Source organism: Pagrus pagrus (genome assembly GCF_965226575.1).
Source record: "Pagrus pagrus genome assembly, chromosome: 19".
Lineage (NCBI taxonomy): Eukaryota > Metazoa > Chordata > Actinopteri > Spariformes > Sparidae > Pagrus > Pagrus pagrus.
This window is the reverse complement of record NC_140203.1, coordinates 6,393,989-6,419,281: the sequence shown is the minus strand read 5'-3', so window position 1 is coordinate 6,419,281 and position 25,293 is coordinate 6,393,989. Positions and strand designations below refer to the sequence as shown.

At 39.5% G+C, this 25,293-nt stretch overlaps 1 protein-coding gene across 1 annotated transcript; it reads right to left on the bottom strand.

Annotated features, from left to right (window-relative positions):
- Positions 1-13,027: 13,027 nt before the first annotated feature.
- Positions 13,028-24,557, bottom strand: LOC311275273 (TNF receptor-associated factor 2-like). The gene is made up of 11 exons (XM_084383669.1): positions 24,202-24,557; positions 23,523-23,732; positions 23,245-23,323; positions 21,606-21,704; positions 21,229-21,390; positions 21,051-21,125; positions 19,818-19,892; positions 18,934-19,506; positions 18,573-18,750; positions 18,306-18,454; positions 13,028-15,933 (listed from the first exon to the last, which is right to left on the bottom strand). The coding sequence occupies exons 2-11, from the start codon at positions 23,708-23,710 to the stop codon at positions 15,715-15,717; spliced, it is 1,797 nt and encodes a 598-aa protein (XP_084239795.1). The 5' UTR covers positions 23,711-23,732; positions 24,202-24,557; the 3' UTR covers positions 13,028-15,714.
- Between the last annotated feature and the right edge of the window lie 736 nt (positions 24,558-25,293).

Here is a 25,293-nt window from a genome sequence, read left to right as displayed (position 1 = left end):
GGGGTTCCGCAAAAAAAAGGCAGATGATGATCTTCCTCATCCTGGTTGTTTACCGTTACTTTTTATTTTGTTGATGAGGACAAACAATCACTAGTAGGACCAGCATGCCAGTAGCATAACATAGCAGCTTGTCTTTTGGCAAACTGGTCAGCGGGGTTCCCAATACTTCACACACACAGACCATGGAGTGACAATCCCACACGCACCTGCGGCATTTCGCCGCACTGCCAGATCCAGTGTGAATCCACCCCCCCGGGATGCTTCCACTTAAGTGCTTAGCGAGCGTAGCGGTAGTACTGTTAACATCATCCACGTCGACACACATTACATAAAACAACGTATTTATGCAATTAATTTGGTGTTGAAGTATTTTATGCAGACTCAAGTTCATGCTTGTTACAGTAAGCTATATTATACATTTATACTTGGTTTTTTTTACTTTGGAAAGGAAGCATGCATGTGGTTCCATTAGTATTGTGTAACTTCAGCAATGTGAGTCCAACAAGAAAACAGGCCTTCATATAATACTGCTGCCAAGTTCTTCAAGATTCTCCCCTCTGAGAGGAAAACCATGGCTATGTCCAAACTGGTTATTTGAGTGATGTTGTCGTCAGCTTTGCCTAGTTTCTTGGAAACACTAAAGACAGAATGCACAATTTATGCTAAAGTTTTTGCATATACATTCTGTTTGACAGACAACACAGCTGGCAGGATAATTTTCCCTTGTTTTGAAGTAATCGAGACAGTTCTCTGACCCCCTGTCAAAAATCCCTGAAGGCTGATGTTTCTGTCTTTAAATATTTGGTTTCCAGGGAAACCACTAAAAGCACGAGTACAAATGTTTTAAAAGCTGACAAGAGTTTTCTTACTGTGCATTTTGGCTAATCAGGAAACTTACTAACAATAACAGTGCTGCATGATTTGGATGAGGTTAATAATATTGTACCAGGTGATGCTGAGACCTCTGCACTGTTTAAATAAGTCATTCATGGCTGGATGCCATCAGTAGCAGAGATTTCTTATCCCATATGCAGGATTCATTGCTATTGTGCTACAGATGTGAATTTTGGCACTGAAATTAACAAGCGTAATTTATAACTTTAAAGGCAACACCAGACTTCTACTTTCAAAAGGCTTTAGACTCAGGCAGACAAAGTGTAAGCAACTTAACGAAAACCAAGGCCAAAATCAACATCAGGATAAAACAACGTGATGAATCAGGTCGTTGTGAGATAGATCATCACTACAGGAAGCTGAGACACAACAGTTTAGGTCAAGCTTGCTACAGCTAACTCTGATGGACTGCTGGATAGTTTCCCTTTACTTTACTTTACTGTTGATGCTTTATAGATCAGTTATAAGCCATTTTTTAGAGCAATCTTTGGGTTGCCAGGTTGTGTAAAATTCGTTTGGCTGGTCTTGCCTCTCAAAAATAACAATGTCGACACAAACGTTTTAAATGTTGGTTTTCACTTAATAAAAAGTGATAAAACTTTACGCTATAAACAGGGAAAGAAAAAGAATAAGAATAATTTTGGTGAACAAAATAAAAACAAAACAACAACTCTTTGTAAGGAAGCTAATTTTGAAAATGTAAGTGACAGTTGTCAGGGCATAAAACCAATGACGTTGATGATGTTATTTTTTGATTTTTACAAATACGAGTGCTAAAAAACAAATGTTTAAATGAATAATCGAATCTTGACCTCGTAAGTAAAAAAAAAAGGAGTTTGGTGCAGATTATCCACAACACATTTCATAACGTAATATGTAATGTAAGAAGTCAAACAGTCCTTTGTAGCTATCTTCCTGATGAATTAAAGAGCTAAAAAGACAAAGCCAATGTCTTGCTACTATAAAAAATAAACAGCCAATTGTGGATAACTGATGTAAAAAGCATTCATAAACCATTCACGGGTGAATGAGTGGATATGATCCAATGAGTGACTGCTTGTGACTAATGTTTCCCAGCTGTTTGCACAAGCACACAGTTTAAAATCTTTAAAACACTGCCCGGTTTTAACAGATTCTCCTACCGAAGAAATCAAATTGTTTATATGTACTAATTTGTACCGTTTGTCTACTGCAGGACCCGAATACAAGGTCTTCTTACCCATTGTAGATATTTATCAGGCTACCGATATCAATATATGTCAGGATGTCCTGTGGCAACCTCATTAATTGTGTAATGGATATAAAAGCTTAAACTATAAACATTCTCCTCCTTTCTCCAGGAGTCCCTCCAAAAAGAACAAGGCCCCAGGAGGCCCTGGAAAATCTCAGATTTTGTCAGTAAGTTGTTCAACAAGGCTACCTGATCCAAGAACACCAATAAAAGACACCTCTGCCCTGGAGGCTCCTTTATTTTAGTGTGCGACCGCTACTTTGGAGATAACAACATGGATGATAAAGGAATATGTGAATTCCATCAAAAGATACAAATAAGCTTCATGACTTTTGGTGATGTAAAGCTCTTGATTTTCATTTATTCAGTGAGTCTTGTACTATCATACTAAGGTAGAATGTAAATTATTTTAAGACAATCATATGAAGAGTCGTCTGTTATTTGATTCCAGCACAGTCAAACACTATTGATTAGAGACTCATCTCATTCAGCATTAGTTACCACATTAGTTGGCAGATGACTGCACACACAGTGGAGAGAGGAAACAGGCACATAGTGTCAATAGGTTCACTTTAGCCCAGGCAGATGAGTCACGAGGTGGAGGCATGCACCAGTGGAAATCTACTACTAAACACGTGCACACTTACAAATAATCAACCAATAATAACCAGTAATTATAAAACAAACCTGTGTAATACTGTTAGCCTCATTACAGACCTTGAAATCACCACCAAATATTCCAGATTTGTTCAGCGATTCGAATTGATCGTCAGTCAACCAATCAGAACTAACCAAAATTAGTGTTTTCATTGTCAAATAATGTGTCGATTATTTTCTTGATTAATGTACGAGTTGTTTGGTCAATCAAATGCCAGAACATGTTGAAAAAATGTCGATTTAGTCTTTCCCAAAGCGTCAAATAAATAAATAAATAAATAAATAAATATCTCAAAACAATTAATTATCAAAATAGTTTGAGATTGAGATGATGAAATGATGTTCAAATACATCTGAGTTTTGGATACAGTTTGTGTAATGCCAGATAAAAATATCCTCGTATGAAGTATGAAACAACCAAAGTCAAGTTTAACAAGCAAATCTATTTTTAAGTTATATTTTACAGCGAGACAGAGAATTTAATAAATGAGCTCACTGCTGTCCAGGTGGGGGATGAATCAGAAGATGAGTTACCCGCTGGTCATGCAAACTCCTCGCTCTCAACAGTGGAGCCGCTGACATCAGACTGTCTGTGAAACACAAGCCTGCCTTTCACTATTCAGCTTTTATAGTTATAGTTATTTGATTAACTAGATGTATTGGATTTTATGGCGAAAAACACAAGTTGTTACATGTCTTACCAAGATTCATAATTCCCTCTTTCCCAAAGATAAATTTAATGTTTTAAACAGAAGACATCATTAACTGTCCTACACTGCAGCACAGCCTCTGACACACCACAGTGGTTCATATGTGCAGAGACTGCATGAGAAGTGAGTCTGTGTCCCATCTTTTTAATTATGTATTGACAAGACCCCAGGGAGTGACCTAATTTCACTGCTAACCGGCATTTAGTCAGTCAGTGTGGGACATGGTTAGAAGAACATACAAGAACATGATTCAGTTCTGTATAAAGATATTAAACCTTTGTCAGACTGGATTGTCCAATCATAGTCAAGGTTTTTCTTTTATTTCTGCGTCATTAGTAGCTCTAGCTCTCTTCGATGATGATCAGATGTAGAACTATCACAGTAAAAAAATATTAAATACAGTACAAGTTACAATCATTGTTGCATTAAAATTAATGGATTTTGCAATATCATTATCATCATAAAGGCTTAGCATAACAAAATAATATGCATTTAAAGGGCTAAAAGGGCTCATAGCACTGCAGTTACATCCAGTAACTACTGTTTTCCACTGTAACACCAACTTTAGGAACCCAGGCATGGGGAAGGTAAACAAAGCAACCCAATTTCTCCATTGTTGTCTGAAAGAACCAACACAATCATCTTCATCTTCTCCTGCCATCCGTGGAAGTGAAAGCCCAGTGGATTAACTTTAGATTAAGGAAATGTCCGCACAACAACTGGAAAACTCATACAAGCTGTGGGTGCAGTAGCCATTTTACTTTGGACTGCTTTCCCAACGACGGCCAGCAACATAAAAAGCAGGATATGTTCCCTTACATTTCCAATAGAGTGAAAGAGCTACAATCATGTTTTAGTGGAATGTTCCTTTTAATTTTGTAGTAGAGATGACATAATACCATCACCAAACCCACAATGTAAATTTAAGGTCATATCGGCCACCCCTTATATTCAAATAAATGACAAGTAATTGAAAATTACACTGAAGTTCTGTAATTCGAGTAAAAGTACTTAGTTGCTCTTTCCTCTGCATAGGACAGTGGACGGTAACTGGGTATCAGCTTCAGAGTTGTATAATTTACACAAACTGATAATCCAAGCTGACACTGGCAGGCAAGGGTAAGCAAGGGTGAGTGGTCTTATCTAAAGGGCACTCAAGAGCAGACCATAGCAGGTTAGCTTCAGTAAAATCTTCAGTTTTAAATGGTTTGGATTCCCAAGACCTCAGTAGTTTCTCTTGTCCAGCAGTGGCTCAAACACTGGCAATCATAAAACATGTGTAAACATTCCAAAGGATAAAAATGATCTAATGTGCTTCGGCTTGTGTAAGCATCCTGAAGTGTGCAGGATTGTGAAAATATCTCTAGAGTACTATAAATAGCATGGCAATAAACAGCTGTAGGTTTATGAAGGGTTCTTATGTGGTAGATGGTGAAAAGACTGTGGGTGCACGGTAGTTTCGGATAAGATTAAAAAAAGCTTGGAAAAAGGTGCCGCAAGGTCTAAATAAGGTCTGATAACAATTACCTTTGGTAGCAGACCAGAAAAGTACAACTAAAATGCCTGGTTGAGTTGGTATTTTCTAAGAGTAATAGGTTTATGGTTAGCTGTATTTGTTTCTGGATGCTTTTACTTATTTTTGCCCGACAGTCCTGTCCAAGAGAAATTAGAGTTTTGTGTCAAGAAGGGAGTCCGATGTGAGGGAAAAATGCTACCAATACCAATTTAAGTTTATTTAAAAATCATCAAATAACCATTTTCCTCAAATAATCGATGAATTGTGTGGTCAGTAAAATGACAGAAAAAGTTCAATTAATATACAATAGTACTATGGAAGTACACATCATGGTTTTCTAACAATAAAAACAAGAGTATTGGTTGCTTTTAGACATACAGAATTAGTACAACAGGCTTCTTCATTGTCTTAAATCATGCTACAAAACTCACAGCTCATTTGGCTGATGCTCAAGCCATAAAACAGCATCCAGAAACAGGAAATGGAAACTGTGGCTCCTGTAAAATCCATGGGATCACCGTGTTGGCAAACTTGGAATTGTTTGCAGCTTTATCTCCTACTCTGAACTGCCGGCATATTACCTTACATTACCTTTTGCCTTGGCCGTGAATACTTTTGCTGGATTTCTCTAGACACATTAATGTCCAAAGGGCTTCACAATAATCTGATTGTGAGACAAGTTCAGGCCATTTTAACTTGAATGCAGTGCTTCTTGGCAGCTACACAGTGTCCTTCACTTTAAAGTTGATGTGACTTTAAAAAGTATGAGGACTAAATAAACAGAGGAACTGCAGGTGTTTCCGCTAATCCCTTCTGACCAACTGCCAACAAACATTCGAGACCAGGCATGTCATCATGACAGCAGTTATGAAGCTACGTCTTCATCTCAGTGGGACAAGGGCAGTATATGTCAGCCATGACACTACAAGTAAATGTTTAGATTACAGAGGATACTTAATACTGTCAACAGAAAAGGGCTATTTTTCAGTACTTCATCAATGCTTGCCACTACTGGTTTGACAAAACAAGGCTAAGAATCTACAGCCATGCTAGCAGCTCTGTAAGGCTTTGAGCTAAAAGCCCAGTACACTGAAACAGTAAACTTCACTGGGAGTTTAATAATTATAAATTACCCCACATCGGCCGATACCAATTTATCTGTGATAGGCCAATTTCAGGGTTGGGCCTACAAAGTACAGCTAAGGCTGATGGAAATATCATTAGTTTTACAGGTTACAAAACTTCATGCTAATCCATCAAATAGTTATTGAAATGTTCCGGTCTGGACAAAAAGTGTTGACCAGACTTACCGAACAAAAGACAGACCAGCAGACCGACACTGCCGTGACTAAAACCATGCCATGAGCATGGCTATTTATACTGCAGGACTGTCTCTGGTAAGTCACTTTTTACACCCAACACATCACCGAAAAAAAAAACCCCCAGACATTGTTTCTTCCTGCAGGCCACCTCATTATATATGAATGCACTTCATTAACTTTACCAGCACTCTCCAGCCACAATCTTTCAAACAGCCACATATCTGTGAAATGAGCTGGGAGTCCCAGCTTTCACACAGTCTTTACAATGGTGACATCACACATCAGCTGTTGCTTCTGTATACATGACTTTGAGTTGGGTAACTCCTGCCGTCTGACTTGAATCCTGGGTGAAAAAAAGTCGAGGCAAAGACATGGGAGCTGAAACTTGCCTGCTTTTTATCATCAAGGGAAACGTCCCAGTGCTTCCACATAAAATCAACAAACTGGCCACCAAAGCCACAAGAAATTAAACAGAGGGACAACTGTGCCTGGAGCCACGTCGCATTAAAAATCCCACAGTTCACCAGTTCTTTTCAGGACGCATTAAATTGAGTTCTTGGCATAAAAAATTACATTTGTGCCACCAAAAAAAATAACTTGGTTTCAATCTTTCAAACTCATAAATTCCTAAATTAAATGTAATGTGCATTTTCAGATTTGTGCCACAAACGTAATTTTGTGCATGATATTTCTGTGCTTCCACTGACCAGTAAAATGAGGCGCTCCCTCTGTTGGTCTTGGTTTTAATTTTTGGTATAACCAATGTCTGTATCCAAGGAAATGAGTCATTTACCAAGATCTAAACCACATTTCTATTGTAGCCATTTCTCTTTTCCATACCATGTGTCCACTTATTAATAACTCTTGATTACATTTCAGTTTAATAATTTATTTAGAATGTAACACAAGCATTGCAATTCTTCTTTTAATTTAGATGATCGTGATGATTTTATTTAAAATAGAATTCCTGACATCCCTACTCCTCTTTGACAGTAAACTGAATATCTTTGGGTTGTAGACAAAGCAAGACATTTGAGGACGTCATCTTGGGCTTTGATAAACACTGATGGATATTTTCACCATTTTCTGACATTTTACAGACCAATCAACTATAATATAATGTAATATAATGAATCTAGAAAATAATAGGTAAATCAACAATGAAGTAATCGTTAGTTGCAGCTCTAATTTATAATGAAAATTATTGTTTGTTACAGCCCTTAACAAAATCTTCCGTTCATTTCAGATGAGAGTATTACAAAGACCAACTTATCATTACTTCACCCAAAACATTCATTTACTTAGGAGAGCAGACATAATGAATCCAACAAGGCCAGTTAAACATCTGTGGTCGAGCCCAATTCACGTCTATCAGCTGACCTTTATCCTCAACAAAAACAGAAAATGCACAGTGCAAGTCTGAAGTATAAATATGGACATACAAAGTTTATCAAATACCTCTGTGCACATCCTGAATCATGCAACCCCACATCGGGTCAAAGCTACACTAAGTTCCATGAAACCAAACAACACGTTCATTACTCTGGTTGTTTAGTCTGAAGGACATCACTGGCATCAGTGCTTAATGTCTGACTTAAAGAGAGCAATCCCAAAGTGATGAGGTATTTTGAATATGCCGTCATCGTTCACAATGTCTGGCTTATGTACGTATTACAACTTGCTTGTTCGGGCCAAGTCCAAAACTGAGCATCCGTCTCACCTTTTCTGTGTCGGTTTATCTCTAGGACCAAGGGAGGTAGTAATGTTAGCAAAATGTTTTGCACAGTTTTGCACAGTTTTGTTTAACTTGCATGAGCTCAAAATAATCAAATCTGTCTTCTTCTCTCATTAGATTAGTCCCTATGACACTCGACCTATGTTGAATCTCGCTGGAAAATTTTCGTTGACAAGTTGATTAGTCAGTTATCACAAGGATAAATTGACAGATTGATTTGATACCCGATTAATCGTTTGAGACACTTTCCATGAAAAACATTTTATGGTTTCAGCTGATCAAATGTGATATATTAACTTCTTTCACTTGCATACAGTCATTTGTTGTGCATTACTGGAGGGCATACAGTACTGTTCCCCTTCAAATCCGTAGTTTCACCTGAGCAAAAGGACACATGGAGTCAAGTGTTCATTAATTTTCCATCTGCTTTCCTGTCAGCCCCTAAGAAGCATGCAAGGACATCTTATATTACAGGTTCACATGAGTACAGAAGAGGCATTTCCTTTCTAGAAGAGTTATTTCCTTTCAGTGCTCTTGTTAATGGTCCCTACTTCACAGGTGATAGAAAATCATTGTTTATACTTCTTTTTTCCACCATTTGTGTCAATGCTGGGGTCCACTATACTATACTACTTAGTCAGATAAGAGATAAAAAATGTCAGTTTCAGGTACTCCAACAAGTACAGTAAGTCTAAGCGATTTACCTACAGTGACCTTGGCAGTTATCTGAACACAACACACAAGAACCGTGCAGCAACTAACTGAGCCAAATAACAGTCAAACTCTTCCAACAGAGAGAACAACACTGGAACATCTCTGTGGAGATTCATTTAGCAACAGCAGAGCTGAAACAGATAGACGTGTTCGGGAGCGTGTCATCTATTCCACTCAGCAGTAGTCCATTTGACTGTTGGAAAGAGTATGCAAATGTTTATCCCATGCCTGCTCCACTGTCAGAGCCCATAAACATCATTCATTTCAGCACAACAAGCCCTCCAAATTAAACAACAACATATGTTGCTTGTACAGATCCTCATCTGTCAGTGCCTCTTTAAATTTCTCACAGAATTTAAAATAAAACAGTTTTCTGATAGTTAAAGTTGGGGATGTTAAGGCACAAAAAACAGCTCAAGATCATGTCCAAAGAAGTATGGATTCAGCTTTGTACTGTAAACATTTTGGTGGCTGTTGTTGGTGAATTTGAAAGTGTTACTTTTATATATATTATTATTCTGAAGTAAATACTGATTGCACTATGTAATGGCTGTTGAAAAATTACACCATCAACCAATAGATTGGTTCCCTATGAAGCTTGTTTTCACTCTGCCATTCTGCCGGCCACTGGAAGGACCAATTACAGCACAAAGGAAGCACGTCCGCCACTGTGCAACCAAAACAGGAAGAGGCATCGTTTTCCCCGGTCACCATCCACAGGTAATGGTGGTAACTGTTGAAACGCTACACTGCAAAAGAGGAAGTTATAGAAACCGAGGTAAAACAAGATGGAGAGCAACGGTGTTGTTTCAAAGTCTGTTCCCTCGTTGATTTCCTCTGTTCTTACCACAACGACATCCAGGTGTTTTTCCCCTTTAAGTAAAAGTATACAGAAAAGTGTTAAAGTAAAAGTACATAGCAGCCAAATGGTCCCTGTGAGGCTCATGTTAATATTATTAGGGCAACAACTAATGATTGTTTTAAATCATTAGTTAGTTAGTTGGGCTACATTTAATCAAGGTTGTAGCTGAGTAACGTTACTGTTAGCTACTCAAGTAGGCCTACTGTACTTGAATACAAATTTGAGGCGTTAACGTTACTTTTTACTACTTTTCACTTGTCCTAGCGTAAATTTCAGATTGCAATATTGTGCTTTTTTAATTTACTTTTCAATATTAACCGTAAAATATTTTAGCATACAAAGCATATGGAGATAAAAATAAATAAATAAATGTACTACTCACTACTATATACAGCCGGAAGATTAACCGAGTTGATTAATCAATTAGGCGATAAGCTAGCCGAGTAAAAGTAGTTAGCTACATTCCACAACCAGCCTCATGCTAGCATACAAACAGCCAGTAACTTAAATTATGCTAGGATAAAACACTCACAACATCCATGTTAGCACAAGAAACCAGAAAACACTTATCTCGGTGAAGTGAAGCAGTGGTCCTCATCCTGAGGAGGCGTCCCTAATCCTGGAAAGCAGCAGGGAAACTCGGCTTAAAGTTCGCGTTTGCGGACACAGCTAGCTAACTGTGCAGCTAACTGTGCTAACGGACAACTAAAATGGCGTCGCAGTGTGACGGTTAACGTCGTATTCAGAGCTGTCAGGTTGAACTGTCGGCTTTCTGATTGAGAAGAGATGGAAAGAAGCGGCAGGAATACATCCGGCAGGTGAGTCTAACATCCTGCAACAGGTGAGTGTAACACTCTGCAACAGGTGAGTGAAACACCCTGCAACAGGTGAGACGGGAGGTTCAAGAATACCGCGCCATTAAAAGAAGGGTGCGTTTGATTTACACTCCGGCCTGTCGAGCATGTCATGTGAGTGAGTTTAGCACCGCACCATTTTATAGACTGTCCATCTTTAACTTCAGAGTAACTAAGTACATTTACCAGTACAAGTACCTAAAACTCATACTTGAGTAAAAGTACATATATCGTGTTAAAATATTACTTTGGTAAAAGTGAAAGTCACCCATACAAATAGTAATTGAGTAAAAGTATCTGTTATTTAATGTACTTAAGTACCAAAAGTTCATCAGCAACCAAGTAAAGTACAAGTACCTCAAAATTGTACTCAAGTACAGCACTTAAGTAAATGTACTTAGTTACATCCCATCACTGACATTTACTCAGGTAAAGTACTTAAGTACAATTCAGTAGCCTACTTCTACTTTACTTGAGTATTTTTATTTTACTTTATACTTATTCTCTGCCACATTTCAGAAGGAAATATTACACTTTTTACTCCACTACATTTATTTGACAGCTTTAGTTACTATCTTGGTAACTAAATATGATACTGTCATACAGGTCAAACTATCCAGCCTTGTGTAAAGTAGTTAAAATGAGGTCATCTACCAGCATTACCTTTAAACTTGTATTACAAACTTTTATTTACTAATAATTAATAAATAATAATAATAAGAAGAAGAAAATAATAATAAGAAAAAGACAAAAAACAAACAAGGAAATATGATACACAAACACAGTAGCAAAACAATAATAAGTACAATAAATGTATGTCTATAAACACAAATAAATAACAGCTTTATGGCTCTAACATATTTGATTGATAGATAGATAGATAGATAGATAGATAGATAGATAGATGTACTGCTGGTCAGTTTAATCTTCAACAATCTGTGTTATTTTATAATAGGATCATGTGTTGTGTATATAAAATCTTAATCTACAAAATAGCATGTGGTTTAAACTGTCAAACTTGCAAAGAACGGTAAAAATGCACTACATTTGAGGGAGAAATATTGTATATTTATATATTTAGTTGTGCGAAAAGTACATTGTATAATGTGAATTTCATTAGATATTACAAATGATACTGATGAACTGAATATGAATAGCTTTGAGTTGCACGAAAGAGAAAGATGAAGTTTCTTTTGCTTTCACTGTCACAGTAAAGAGGTCATGAGAAAAAAATATCCTCCATTAGTTTCCATTTCCTCACCTGACCACATCCTGTACAGGTAACCACGACTTCCTCCACACTCCTCTGCAGTCTGTGTGTGACTCACTCATGAGGTTCTGTTCACAACACGTCCTGTCAGCAGCACAGCAGCTGTGTCTTTGTGCATTTACTGTAAGAAGTTAATTATAAGCACTTATTTTTAAATGACCATCCCGGCAGCACTCAGATGTGTACAATGCAGAGCGTTGTGTTGAGGGTCAAACGGTCCCGAGTGTCCACCGCTTTCGTCTCTTAATAAAGATGAGCCAGCAGTTCACTTCCAGTAAGGGATGCAAATGCAGATAGCCTTGAAATTACACTGCTCATAAAAGTACAATGATCCCTGTTTTCATGCTTTTTAAAGCACTGCGTAACTACATTCAGAGGAAGAGTTAGAGCCTTTCATTCAGGGTCATAGCGCCCTCTAGTGAGCAGTGGTGGGAGGTAATGTAATATATTTACACAAGATCACAGACCCCCGATTTCAGAGGTCTTAAGGAATCTGACTATTTTTTAAATTGTTTTAACGTTTGAAGGAAACAAGTCAATCAGTGATCGAACAAAGATCACTAAAGTTATAACTAATTAAACTTCCAACCCTAATTCTTTCCTCATTGTGTCAACTTTAAAAAAAAGTGATAAAAGTAAAACATTTCTATTCGTCCTTTAGCTGATGATCCCATAGGACATAGGAGAAATAACTGTTCAGGGTAAAATGACCAATATTTCACAAAAACAACAGAAAATTAGAGAAAAGTCAGAAAAAATAATGAGAATTTGTGTAAGAAATGTTTCGCTTCTGTCCTTTTATCCTATGATGATGACAGCTTGTGAAACACTGGACTAAAACAGCCAAATGTACCTGAAGTAGTTCAAACTAGCTGCACCTCGAGCAGCTGCCCTATCTAATCATGTCACAGATGCTAACATCTTAGCCTCAGGGGTCATTTTACTTTTGATATGCTGAATTTGAATGCTGTAATGAAGTATATTTTGTTTGTTGTACTGGTATTTTCTGGTGATGTTGTGTGGTCCACCCCAAACAAAACAGGTCATTTATAATCATCAGAGGAATCACGAGACTGTTTCATAAACACTTAAAAGTTCCTCTTAGTCACTTTTTAAATAGAAAAAAACAGCACAACAATCTAAAAGCACTTCATTACAATTCCTGCACTCAATGTGAAAGAACAGAAGTAAATGTACATGAAGCAAAAATGCTCATTATGCAGAAACTTGGCCCACTAATGAGTCTACAATAATCAACCAGCTAAAACCAGCAAACTTTATTACATACTGCATGTCCTTTTTAGCATAATACATCAATTATCAACATCAGAATATATATGGCTCTGACTTCAAGGTACATAAATCACTCAACAAAATACCCTGTTTGGACAAACAACCGATACAAAGTGCACAAATAAAGTTGCTTCAAGTCGACTGCATCACATTACAGAACTGCCGTTTTTGTTTCTAGAAAGGAAAGAAAAAATTAAAGCTTACATTCAGAAAACCTTGGGAGGGTCTGTTATTCGAGGATAGCTTCATGGGACAGTATTAATTATCTCTTAGTGACCAATGCATCATATTAAAATGGCACACACACACACGCACACACATACACACTCACACATTGTTAATTATAAACATATTTGGCACCATATTTTAGCATAGAACACAAAAAATACAACTTGCAGTACAACATTGTTCGTATATGGAGGTAATATTTGATTTTGGCACGTTTACAGGAACACTTAAAAAGTTCATGTAATCCTACTTGTTACATGCTCCGTCCTCACTGAAAAGTATTTTTTTTAGAGTAGAAACCTGCCTATAGGATGAATTCCTCAACATTTAAATGGTCTTTCTAAAAAAAGAAATAATCATCAAGCTCTTTTAAAACCAGTTAGAGATCCTCATGTTTGTGATGTCAAGCAGCGAATGCTTAATGACGAGGAAAGCACCGTTTTCTTCCTCGGAAAGTCCAAAAAAATTGCAGTTCTTCAGCGTCGTAATGAGTAATGTAAACAAATAAGTCGAGTATGACTTCTGTAAACCCTTAAAGCCAAGGTGTCATCAAATCTAACAGACATAATCATATATTGCACTCTAGAAGGAATCATAAGTCCTTACTGCACAAAAGGGGGGTCGTCCTGGCCTGTTCAAACCATCTTGACAAAGAAAAAGTTGGTATATAGATATAGAATTAATAAGGTATTCAGTAATACTATGTTTATTATAACATCTCCTGTATATTAACATTGATATATAGATTATTTCAACATTATGATATGAAAGATACATATTTATAAATTGCTATGAATATAGGCGGCTGCCCCCGTTGAACGGACGCAGCGCCAGTTATAACATAATAACTATCCTATGATTACGTATTTTCATCCAAAACGAATACAAATAAATGCGTTCACACGAGGCTCGCGGAGGAAACCGATGTGAAACTCCATAAGTGAATATGAATTGAAGCCTCCCATGCACAGAGAGGTTTCAATACAGGTCGAGACTGGTTTTCAAACAGGCCAGCGTGAAACCTTGAAAAAACCTCAGCATGCATGCTAAGTAAAGTACAACGGCGATCTCCGGGCGGACGCGTAGAAAAGTGTACGTTTCGTGGTGCCTTATTGGAAATCAGTGAGAGCACGTTCAAAACACTAAAGAGTAATCTGGGGGCCGTCGATAACGGCCCGTAAACCTACAACAAAGTCTAACAACCTCTGGTTATCTCAGCCTCTCAGCCTCCACACACGTATATTTGCACCAACATATATATTAGGTTCACGTCAGTAGTCTATCTCAGAGCAGCAGAAACACATACGCACTGTATACTGAATGGACAGAAAACAAGGAACGGACAATTCCTTCATTTCGTGGAATCTGTGTTAACCTCAATCTGTGGTGGGGCACAGTACTATGTGTTGAGATGTGAGCTAGTGAGCATATCCTGGGGGAGAACTCCATGTATGCTATGTATGTTTGTCAGAGAGTTCGATGCCTCAGGCTTGACTGGCAAGCTGCCCTGACTCCTTGGTAACTCCACTGTATCTTCCACAGATGTACCAAACCACCGATCAGAACCACCAAACCCCTAATAGGAAACAAATACGCAACACTGACTTCTTTACATGTAAAATAGCCTGGTTCCAAAAAGACATGCAGGCAATGTCCACCATCACGGATGGCTAATTCACTAACAAATTGAACAACAAACGAGGAACCCTTCGTGAAGCTCAGTCGAAATAAGGAGCGGGTTTTAATGCTTCATTAAAAACGCCGGCGGCATGCACTCTGCGCTACGAAACAAAAAAAGAAAAAAGCCTGTAATCTTATTCATAACATAACTCCACGTTTGTCTATGCAAATTCACTCGACACTGGAATTGAGAAGCTCACAATATCCACAACCTGCAGGAAAAAAGCAAAAAACTGCATCAAGCCATGCTCTAACTCTATTTTAAGTCTACTGCCAGCTTTTCTACAGCCACATCAGCACGATCAACTATCTGTAAATCTACAACCCTGTTCCGGGACATCCCGCGTCGGAGATTCAAATAGAAAGTATTCACTCTTTTCACTCCATCATCTGCTTCTGACCACGCTGCACTGGTGCTCCTTTAACTGAAAGCTTACTGCATGTGCAACAACTGAAGTGACTTTAAACCACCATGGGAGTGGTGCCGTGATGTCAAAAGAAAAAAGTTTTGCACCCAAAATGTACAGCAATGACGGTGGTTCTTGCGAACAGAACACCGGGTATGACGATGCCGGCGCCGCCTGGACTGCAGCCACATGCAGTTGCAAGCATGTCTGTCTCCCTCGAGCTGCAGGGGACAGTTAGATGCCTGAACGGAGCCCTAAAGGGGACCACGACTGAGCCGAAATGAAGCCTTAATGGTCACAGAGCTGCCTGGTTGCCAAACTGTACCACCCAGCGGAGCCGTCTAGAGGCCGGTGAGGTCCACGATCGCCTTAATGAAGATGGTGTCGTCGCGGATGTAAGAGTTCTTGGCGTCGAGCTTGGAGAGCGGGCAGAAGAGCGGACAGCCGCTGGCGATGTTCATCTCGCTCACGGGTCTCTGGAAGGAGGAGGAAGTGACGTCGGGGCGGAAGGCGTCGATGATGTGCTCCCTGTTGCTCTGGTCCAGCAGCATCAGAGTCACCTGGGAATAAAACAGACGGAAGAGCTGTGTTTGTCTGCTGTTGAAAGGGACAGTTTGACCCAAAACCTAAAAATAAATATTTTTCCTCTACACATTATTGGTAGATATCTTTGTGACATTAGCAGCATGTGTTTTACCTCATGATGGTGACGCAATAAAAGGATAAAATAATCCAGAGTTAAAATCCTTTCTGCGTATTACAAACCATCTGTTAAGCTTTTAAATGCATTGTTCTGTTATTCCAACTGGACTTCCTGGATCACATTTCATGTCTCACTGTCGATACCTTCAATATAACAACACCACCAACTCAGCCCCCTCTGTTGTTTTTGGTCTCAACGCCTGCAACGTCTGTCGCCAAATCTTCAATTTAATAAGCCTACAAATGTCAAAGGCACTTTTGGAGCTAAATGTGTGCATTCATCCTGCAGGAGGAATGATATATGTGAGGACATAATAACTAATGAGTGTTGAGCTCGACAAAAAGGTCAGTGATTAACTGACTCATGAAATAAATTTATTGATATAAAGGAATACTTGACGCACCAGTACTAGCTGTTACTGTTACTGTTACCGCGCCAGATATGAGCATTTCAGGTTTAATGAGGTTTGGATGAGTTTTTGTAAGTTTAACTATTTTTTAGAGATGCACCGATCCAGTTTTTTCCGATCCAATCCCGATACCGATACCTGGGCTGAGTTATCGGCCGATACCCGATACCGATCCGATACTACTGTTGAATGAATGAACTGTATACCTTGCCATGTGAGTGAAGGCATCAGGCTTGGCATAAACATTTAGCCTTGTTAAAAAAGGTAACAAATTAACACAGATATAAATCAACTTATTATTTATTAACAAATAACAACAATAACAGTGTACATTAGCAGCAAAAAGAAATAAATAACACTTCCATTTAAAGTGCACTGCAAACAGATATTTTAAAATGTAATATAAAATATAGCAGCTGCCTGAAACCCAACAAACAATGGCTTAATTAACTTCAAAACTCGCATTGTCCCTCAAAATGACATGCACTTTTGTCAACGGAATATGCCACTGATCAAGCATTTCCTTTATAGCTGCCGAAATCACGTCTCCGGTGTGTGATCCGTGGAAGTTTTTCGCCTGGAGCATTGCGCTGTGAGGTGAATAACTTGCGTCTAACCAGTGCACAGTTAAACTTAAAAGTGACATGGGGCACACGTCGGAGCTCCAGATATCTGTGGTGAAGCTCATTGATGTTACATCCTTTAGTTCTTCTGATATGTGTTTGCACACTTTCTTGTACAGTTCAGGCAGAGCGGTCACAGAAAAATATTTTCGAGATGGTAAACTGTACCTTGGCTCAAGATGTTCAAGTAGGCGGCGGAATCCTTCGTTATCAACAACAGAGAGGGGCTGCGAATCCAAAACAATAAACTCCATAACCTTCTCTGTTATGTTGGTTGCTTTCACGCTGCCGGCTGGCAGTTTCTCCCGTCTTTGCAGTGCATCCGCCAAAGTTAGCTGCGTCGTTGTACTCTCTGCTGGCTTCGCTCGGAGCTCTGCGTGCTCTTTAGCATGGTGCTTTTGGAGGTGCCTATTTAAGTTTGTGGTGTTAAACTTACTAACTTTATCACCACCCCTCGCAACTTTCGCGTTGCAGATATTGCATGTTGCAGTCGGACTTGTTGGCGTATCAAGTTTGAAATGTTTCCAAATAGCAGACTTAGCTCGGTCCGGCGCTTGCGCCATGTTGCTCTGTGTTTGCTTATCACTAGCTGCTGTGCGTGCTCTGCGTGACGACGTAACCGACGTGACTAGATCGCTGTAACAATATCAATAAAAATGAAATGACTGGATCGGCATGCTGGATCGGCCTCATTCATCAGATATCCGATCCAGCTAATTAGTCAATATCGGAGCCGATATCCGATCCCAATATCGGATCGGTGCATCTCTACTATTTTTCATTACATGGGGAAGTTTGCCTGTATTCTGGCCCATAGACCAAATACGTGCCATTTCCCTTGTGTCCTGTAGGGGGCTTTGCCTCATAATAAAACTAAACCCTCATGCAACTGATAAAATATCACATTTATTATAAAAAAAAATGTTCCATGTCAAAAACTGCCATAAAAAATATGTATGTATCATGTAAACAAACTGGTATTTAAAAGGTTAAAACATTGAAATTGAATGAATATTTGGTTGTTATTATCAGGACTATTGTTGAAGAATGTTACCCAGTGAAACTTGAAAATAATATTAATATATAGTATTTACATGGCAGTTTTTGACATGGAACATTTTTATCAGTTGCATGAGGGTTAAAAAAGAAAAATTTCAGTAGCATCTAAAAAGGGGCCACAAACTGTAGATGTTTTACCTTCTGGTTGAAAGGCCATTTGAGCAGAGCGTCACTCAGTCCTCTCATCACTACAAAGAACAAGGACAAGTGGCTGCCGCGCCCCGTCCCATCTCCATTCAGATAGATCCGCAGACACATCTTGTAGCCGTACTTACTGGTGTAGAAGGCTGAAATTCAGAGTTAGGCATCAGCAGATAATACGGCTCTGACTGTCCTGGGGTGTCTTTTGTATTAGAGATGTTATTTTTTAATAACTTTCAACAGGTTGGATTCAGTCAGGATTACCTGGTGAAAACATGGCAGGGGCTCGACCGGCGATGGCATCTTGTCTCTTTTTGGCGAAATCGGAGATCCTCCAGACGAAGACACCATCAAACGTAGTGGCAGACATTTCCCTCAGCCGACCCTCCATCTCAGCGACTGTCAGGTCCTTCAAACCCACCGTCCTCTCCAGCTGACGCACCTGTGACATAAACACACTCTGTTTTAATGAGATCACAAAAACTTCTCCAATATATGTTGATATTTTCAGGATAAGTTGGGCTATTTGGAAATATTATCACTTTGCATATGAGTTTAACTATTATATGTTTTAAGACTTCATGTCCAAAGGTTGTCAAAACAACAACTAGTATTCTGGTGGTACCTTGTTACTCAGAGCCTCGATCTTGTCCTGGTCCAGTTTGTGCTGACGGTTGCTGGCCTCCATGGTGGTGGCGAACCTCTCCACCTCTCTGTTCAGGACACACACCACATTTTCAAACGTGCCGGCTTTAACTTCGAGCTCCGTACACCTGCGACCCAGCTCGGCCACCTTGGTCTTCTCGCTGTGGAGCTGGAGCTCCAGCGCCGCTCCCACCGAGCTGGGCAGGGGGGTGAAGGAGGTAGACACAGACAGAGTGGGAGCCAGAGTGGGTGGAGGTGGGAGAGGAGCTGAAGCGGTTGGACCAGGAGGACCGGAGCTGGAGGATGATGATGAGGCGGCGGCGGCAGCTCCCTGCACGGGAGGCCCAGAGGAGGTGGTGCTAAGCTGGGAGACTCTGGCCTCGAGCTCCCTGAGGGACTGCTGGAGTTCCACCAGTTTGTGTCCGGCGAGTTCCAGTCCCTGGGGCTGCAGGCCCTCCATGCTCACTTTCATGCCCATGATGTAGTGCAGCAACAGGTTGAGGTGCTCGTAGGCGTAGGAGCGCTCATGGTCGTGAATCTTTTCCTTTTCCACCTACAGAGACAAACGCATGCATATAAGCACCTGGGGTGACGTTTATTGTTTCAGCGCACTGATCAAACTGGAAAACATCCTGCCTCAGCTGCATGTCTTCGTCACAAGACTGTGATGACAACTTTTGAGGGATAATTGCAAAAAATGTGTGCATATTGGCCTCGAATATATTTTTACTCTCTAATATCACTATTGGCTCCATAAATTGAGTATCAGTCAGGCTGTAGTAAAACAATACATAACCCTCCCTCATCTCTAACCCTCTCCTCCCCTTACAATAATCTAAAAGTGTGCAAACGTAAAGTACTTACGGACATGTCACATCCTACGACATGAAATCGACATGGAGTTCTGAATTTGCTGCAGAACTTGATGTGGTCCACGTACTGAAAAAAAAAACAATTAAAAGTGTTATTAGCAAACTTAGCAGACGAGCTACTGGCTGAAGTTTGTGGCTAAGCATTAGCTCATATACCTGGTGGTCTTTGAAGAACCCAGACGGGCTTTAGAAGATATTTACAGAATCTTAATGTGGAAAAATATTCCACATTCGCATTCAGAGGTGGTCTGGGCCTCATGTGACCGCATTCCTTTACATGGATTACCAGCCGTCTTATTTCTATGTGGTTCGCTGTTATGTTAATCACATGTTTGGGCTCTCTTAACCTGCCAATGTTAGCAGTTTGTGAAAACACTGTCTGTTTCAACTGAGCATTGGACTAGTAACACGACATCCCCATTAACAAATCGTGTGATTTTAAGATTTTTTTTGTGTGGGCTGAAACGTAACAAACTCTGTGAAACTACTGTTTGTTGTACCAGCCTGTCTTACCTCCCAACAACAGTTTCAACTGATTTCACCATTTAAGATAATTTTATTAAAGACATTTTACTTCTTTAACATTTTATTGATGGCAAACTTGAAAAATTTTATAAATACAGTAAACAGTAACCAATAAAGTCCCCAGACTCCCTTTAAAAAACACTCAATTTTGAGAGTTGTCGCGTTAGGAGAAACTTTATAAACTTTGTGAAACACTGTCTATGACAAATTCTTACTTGTTTGATGCTTCTTGTTAATTCGGCAAAGCGTTACACGTGAAGATATTTCTTTCTTTGTGTAAAAAATGTCATATCTATTTGTTCCAGTGATGTAAGAGTATAATTGCATACAGAGCGGGGAAGTGACACCTGATCACAAGAGGTAATTGGAGACGCACGTTTCTCACTTTCTGTTATTTTTATATCTTGATACAAAAATAACACCTTTATAGCAGGAGGGGTTAAAATCTTGTTTATCTTTCTATCTTCACAATGTATTTTTAATCTAGAGAGTTAGAAGTGTCTCTGAGGATTCCTGAAATAGCTTAAGATCAGCAGTGAGTGTCCAGGTTTATAGTTTCCAGTAAAAAAACACTCTCAGCTCTGTGACTTGTCTGTAATTTCGACACACGAGAGGCTAAACCTGAGTTGAAGCAGCCTCCCGTGACCTTTTTCCTGCAACAAAATGTTTCCTCTCGTCCGCACGCCGTTTACAGATTCACCTTTTCTCGGGGTATTTTCTTCTTGGCGCAGCCTTCACAGATCATCGGGTACTTGGGACAGATCTCATCGTGTGCCTGAAAGAAAACAAAATGTTACACAGAGAGCTGCCGTGACGCGCCGCAGCGGCCCAGACGAGCCTCTTAGCGTCCTAGCGGTTCTAAATAAATCATGTCCAACCTTGATGTTTTTGAAGTGAAATGGCTCCTTGCAGTACTTGCAGTTGAGTGTTCTCTCCGGGCACTCGCGCTCGTTATGGCGCTCCTGCTCGTTGAAGCGAATATGTTCTTTGCAGGAGGGGCAGGGGATGATCATGAAATCGCACTTGCCCTCGTGGTTCATCTGAAAAAAAAAAGTGGAGCTTAAGTTGTTACAACAGTCTCTGTGGTGTGCTGCACAAGCTCAGCTAAGCTAGCAAAATGTAGGAAAATAAGTTATCAGGAAAAAACTGCACATTTACATCTAACTATAAACAATAAAAACAAATTATTACCGACCTGTTAAACAAAGTGTAGAGCAATAAAGAAGTCATGAAAGTAGGTCAGATGTCGCCTCACCTCGTACTCTTTAATGCTGCCTTTCCAGGTGCAATTTTCATTGATACAAACAGCTGAAAGGTGTTCGACTTCCCTTCGGACTGCGTTGTCAGGAAAAGCCTGAAAACAAACAGCAGGAAACAAGAGGATTTCCTTCAGTGTGAGCGTGAGCGCGTGGGAATCAGGAGCAGCAACATTTTCCCTGCATGTCTGCTCATAAATAAAGCCCAAACTACGTCTGCAGGTCAGCCAGCCGTAAACGTAGGCCAGTTCTCAAACATTATGACGAGGAATGGAAGAAATTTCATGTCCAGTTTGCACGTTTATGGAGAAAATAAGACTAATAACAAGACATAAACTCAGAGCGACAGTGAAAATCAGCCTTTTGTTCATCATAGAGGATTTTGCCTGATATTCGTGGTTCCTCTGCAGCAGTGGAAGCTCAAATACAAACAGTAATTTTTTTTTTTTCCAAGTTTAGTTCCTGGAACTATGGTCAAAATTAGCATTTCAGTGAGATATAGGAAACTTGTTTTTGGACATTTATTTACTTATTTTCATTATTTTTTACTTATTATTTTGTGACCAATTTTTTTTTTTATTTTCTACAAGATCTGCAGGTAAACGTCAACAAATAACTACTGTCATAATCTGAACATATGGACATATCAGGGCAATAAGAGACAGTTAGACAATAGATTACATTTACTATTTTGAGGTAGTGTATTTGAATATTTCCATTTCATGCTGTGATTTCTATAACTTCTGGTGACTTTTCTGATTGACATTTAGAATAGAAAAAGACATATAATAGGCTCATAAAATACAGAAAATTGTTTAAGATTAAACCAGAGGTTCCTGAGTTCACGAAAAGACATTTCCCCAGATGGCTTGTATTATTATTATTAGTAGTAGTATTATTATTATTTATTTAATATTAATAATACATCTATAGGAACTGAAACAAACAAACAAAAAGAGGGTGTGGATAATATGATTCATATTATTTATTGTTGCATTGTTGCTTTTACATATTCTGTGGCTGTGCTTGACTAATGTGACTTAAATTATGTCAGATTAAATAAGTTTTAGCATCATTTATACACCTGATGTCCCTTTATGAGTAACAGTTTTGTTTTGTTTTTCTGTCAGCAGTGGGACGGACACACCGGAGGGAAAACATCTGGAATTAATACATATATAGAAACATCTGTGTCTGTTATACTGTGCAGAGACGTCAGAATGAAACTGAAACTGAGTGAAAAACAGGTCAAAACAAAACCTAAGCTGTTTTACTGTCAAACAAGTATATATAAATAAAGTTCTTATTATTGTTTACATGCAAAATGACACACGTCATCTACTTCCAGCTTCTCAACTTGGAGTATTTGCTGAATTCATTAACCTTATCTGACTGTAAACTGAATATTTTGGGGGTTTTGTACTGTTGGTCAGATAAAACACGAGATGTCAGCTTGGCCTTGGACATTTAGAGAACAAACAACTAATCAACTAATGGAGTAAAGAAGCCAGAATTGAAAATGCTTTGACTTAAAATACTACAGGAGCAGCCGTGGTACCAATAAACAAGAAACTATAATTTAACAAAAGAAACCCATTTAAGAAACTCTCAAGTGGATAAAAACGCTTTAATACTCACACATCCTTGTTTCAAAATCGATGTAGGCTCCTCAAAGATATCCTCTTTAATGCAGGCGCTACATTTCTGGGGTCCATTACTGCAAAAAAACAACAACATCACACATCTGATACACTGAAAATCTAACATATCATCACATTAGATACCCTTCGGTGGTTCTTCATCATCAGTTAAATGGGCTGGTTGAAGTGGAGAACACCTAGAGTCCCTGTAAGGTCTTTAGAGTCAGGTGACCAGTACAGGAGTGGATGTCATCACTACGTTGGACCTGTCCTCACCTCACGGTCCTGTTGAAGCAGTAGGAACAGAAGCGATGTCCACACTGGGCTTGAAAGGGTCGTCGGAGGATGTTGTGGCAGCAGTTGCACAGGTGCTTGTCCTCCAGCTTGTTGCCCAGGATCTTCTTGGGGAAGCCGGGTTTGTTGCTCTCCATGGACGAGGGAGGGGACGGTTCCTGTGTGGCCATGGTGTCTGTTCACACGTCACACCTGAGGACAGAAGAAGAAGAAGAAGAAGAAGAAGGAGACGTTCAGACACAGAGCCATGTGTGTGATGATGATGATGAGGAGCAGTAATGGAGGCAGAGCATCACGGGCCAGCTGAGAGGCCCACACCCTTTGTTTACATTCCCACTCTGCATCCAGGCTCCTTGTGCTTGACTTGGCACAAACTGACGAGCATCCTCTCCGTCTCTGTACTCACACGATCCAGGCTCGGCTCAGCCTACCCGCTAACGACGCTGACAAAGCGCACATCCATTGTGTCTCCTCCGCCTCCTGCTTCCTTCCTGTCGCTGTTGCTAAGCTATCAGCATCCTTTAGTCGGAGTGGTACCCAGCACGCCGCCACGCCCCTTTGAAATCTGACACCGTTTACTGGGAGACGCTGGGTTTTTTTGTGTGTGTGTGTGTGTGTGTGTTTTTTCTTCTTCTCTACAACCAGAGGAGTTTTCACTCACCAGCGGTTTATCTACACTGTCATGGTGTGCAGCCTTGTCGGATCACCTGTCCTGCTCGCAGCTGCTTCACCCGCTGCTGGATGTGGTCTGGCGGCCGACTGGAGGGTTTTTCTTCGGCGTTAGCCACATAATATAGATGTGGTCCCCGGGAAGAGATGGCTGTTATTGTCCAATATCGCCATTGCACTTTCAGACTGGGTGTTACGTCATGCAGGGGGACGGACACGGGTTGACGGGCAGATGTGATGCGGAGGCGCGCCTGTGATTGGTTCAGAACTCCGGAGGGGGCGGGACGATGCGATGCGGAGGACCAATGAGCGTGCAGAGTCTGTTAATTTGGACTGTGAGACCCTGAATCTCATTATTTTGACCCCGCTAACTTTAGCTTAAAGATATTGTTTGTTACTATAATAATAACAATAATAATAATAATAACAGAAATTATTGTTTTACTTTTTCTTCTTAGGACTAAACTCACTACTTAAATCACTGAAGTTAATAAATAACAAAAAGCGTGATACATTTATGAGTAATACATTTTATTTAATTTGCACCTTCTGTTTTGTTTACATATATTTATTTTTATTCTTGTTTGACGTCCTTGTGTGGCTTTATTTTCACTTAGATTTGTTTTGTATGTGCTAATGTTTCCCTGAAATCTCTGTAAGCTGTTCACTTTACAATTAAAATAATGATAATAATAATAATAATAATAATAATAATGTTTAATTTCTCAGAAGATAGCACGTCATCATACTCTCATACTATAGTAGTAACTAAAGTTATCAAAACAAATGTAGTAGAGAGGAAGTATAAAGTAGCAGAAAAGGGAAATACTAAGCAAATTGTACTTAAGAACAGTACCTGAGTAAATTGTATTTAGGTTTATTTCATCACTGGTCGTTCGAAATTTGGTTGTTCACCAGTATCGGCCCCGACTAAGCCATTTTGGTCGACCCCTCGTGTAAATCTACTGCACTACTTCTCTTCTTCAGCTTCTAAACATAAACACTTTCCATCAGTGTTACAGTTCAGTCTCTCCTCTTCGCTCCCGCTCTGCAGTGACTCATTTTCACTTCTTTCAGCGTTTGT

What these genes read in the sequence shown, in the direction of transcription:
- LOC311275273 (XM_084383669.1), bottom strand. Translation starts at nt 23,710, where the DNA reads ATGGCCACACAGGAACCGTCCCCTCCCTCGTCCATGGAGAGCAACAAA. An exon ending in TGCTTCAACAGGACCGTGAG is followed by an intron (nt 23,324 to 23,522) that starts GTGAGGACAGGT and finishes GTTTTTTTGCAG; the next exon opens with TAATGGACCCCAGAAATGTA. An exon ending in GCAGCATTAAAGAGTACGAG is followed by an intron (nt 21,391 to 21,605) that starts GTGAGGCGACAT and finishes TTTTTTTTTCAG; the next exon opens with ATGAACCACGAGGGCAAGTG.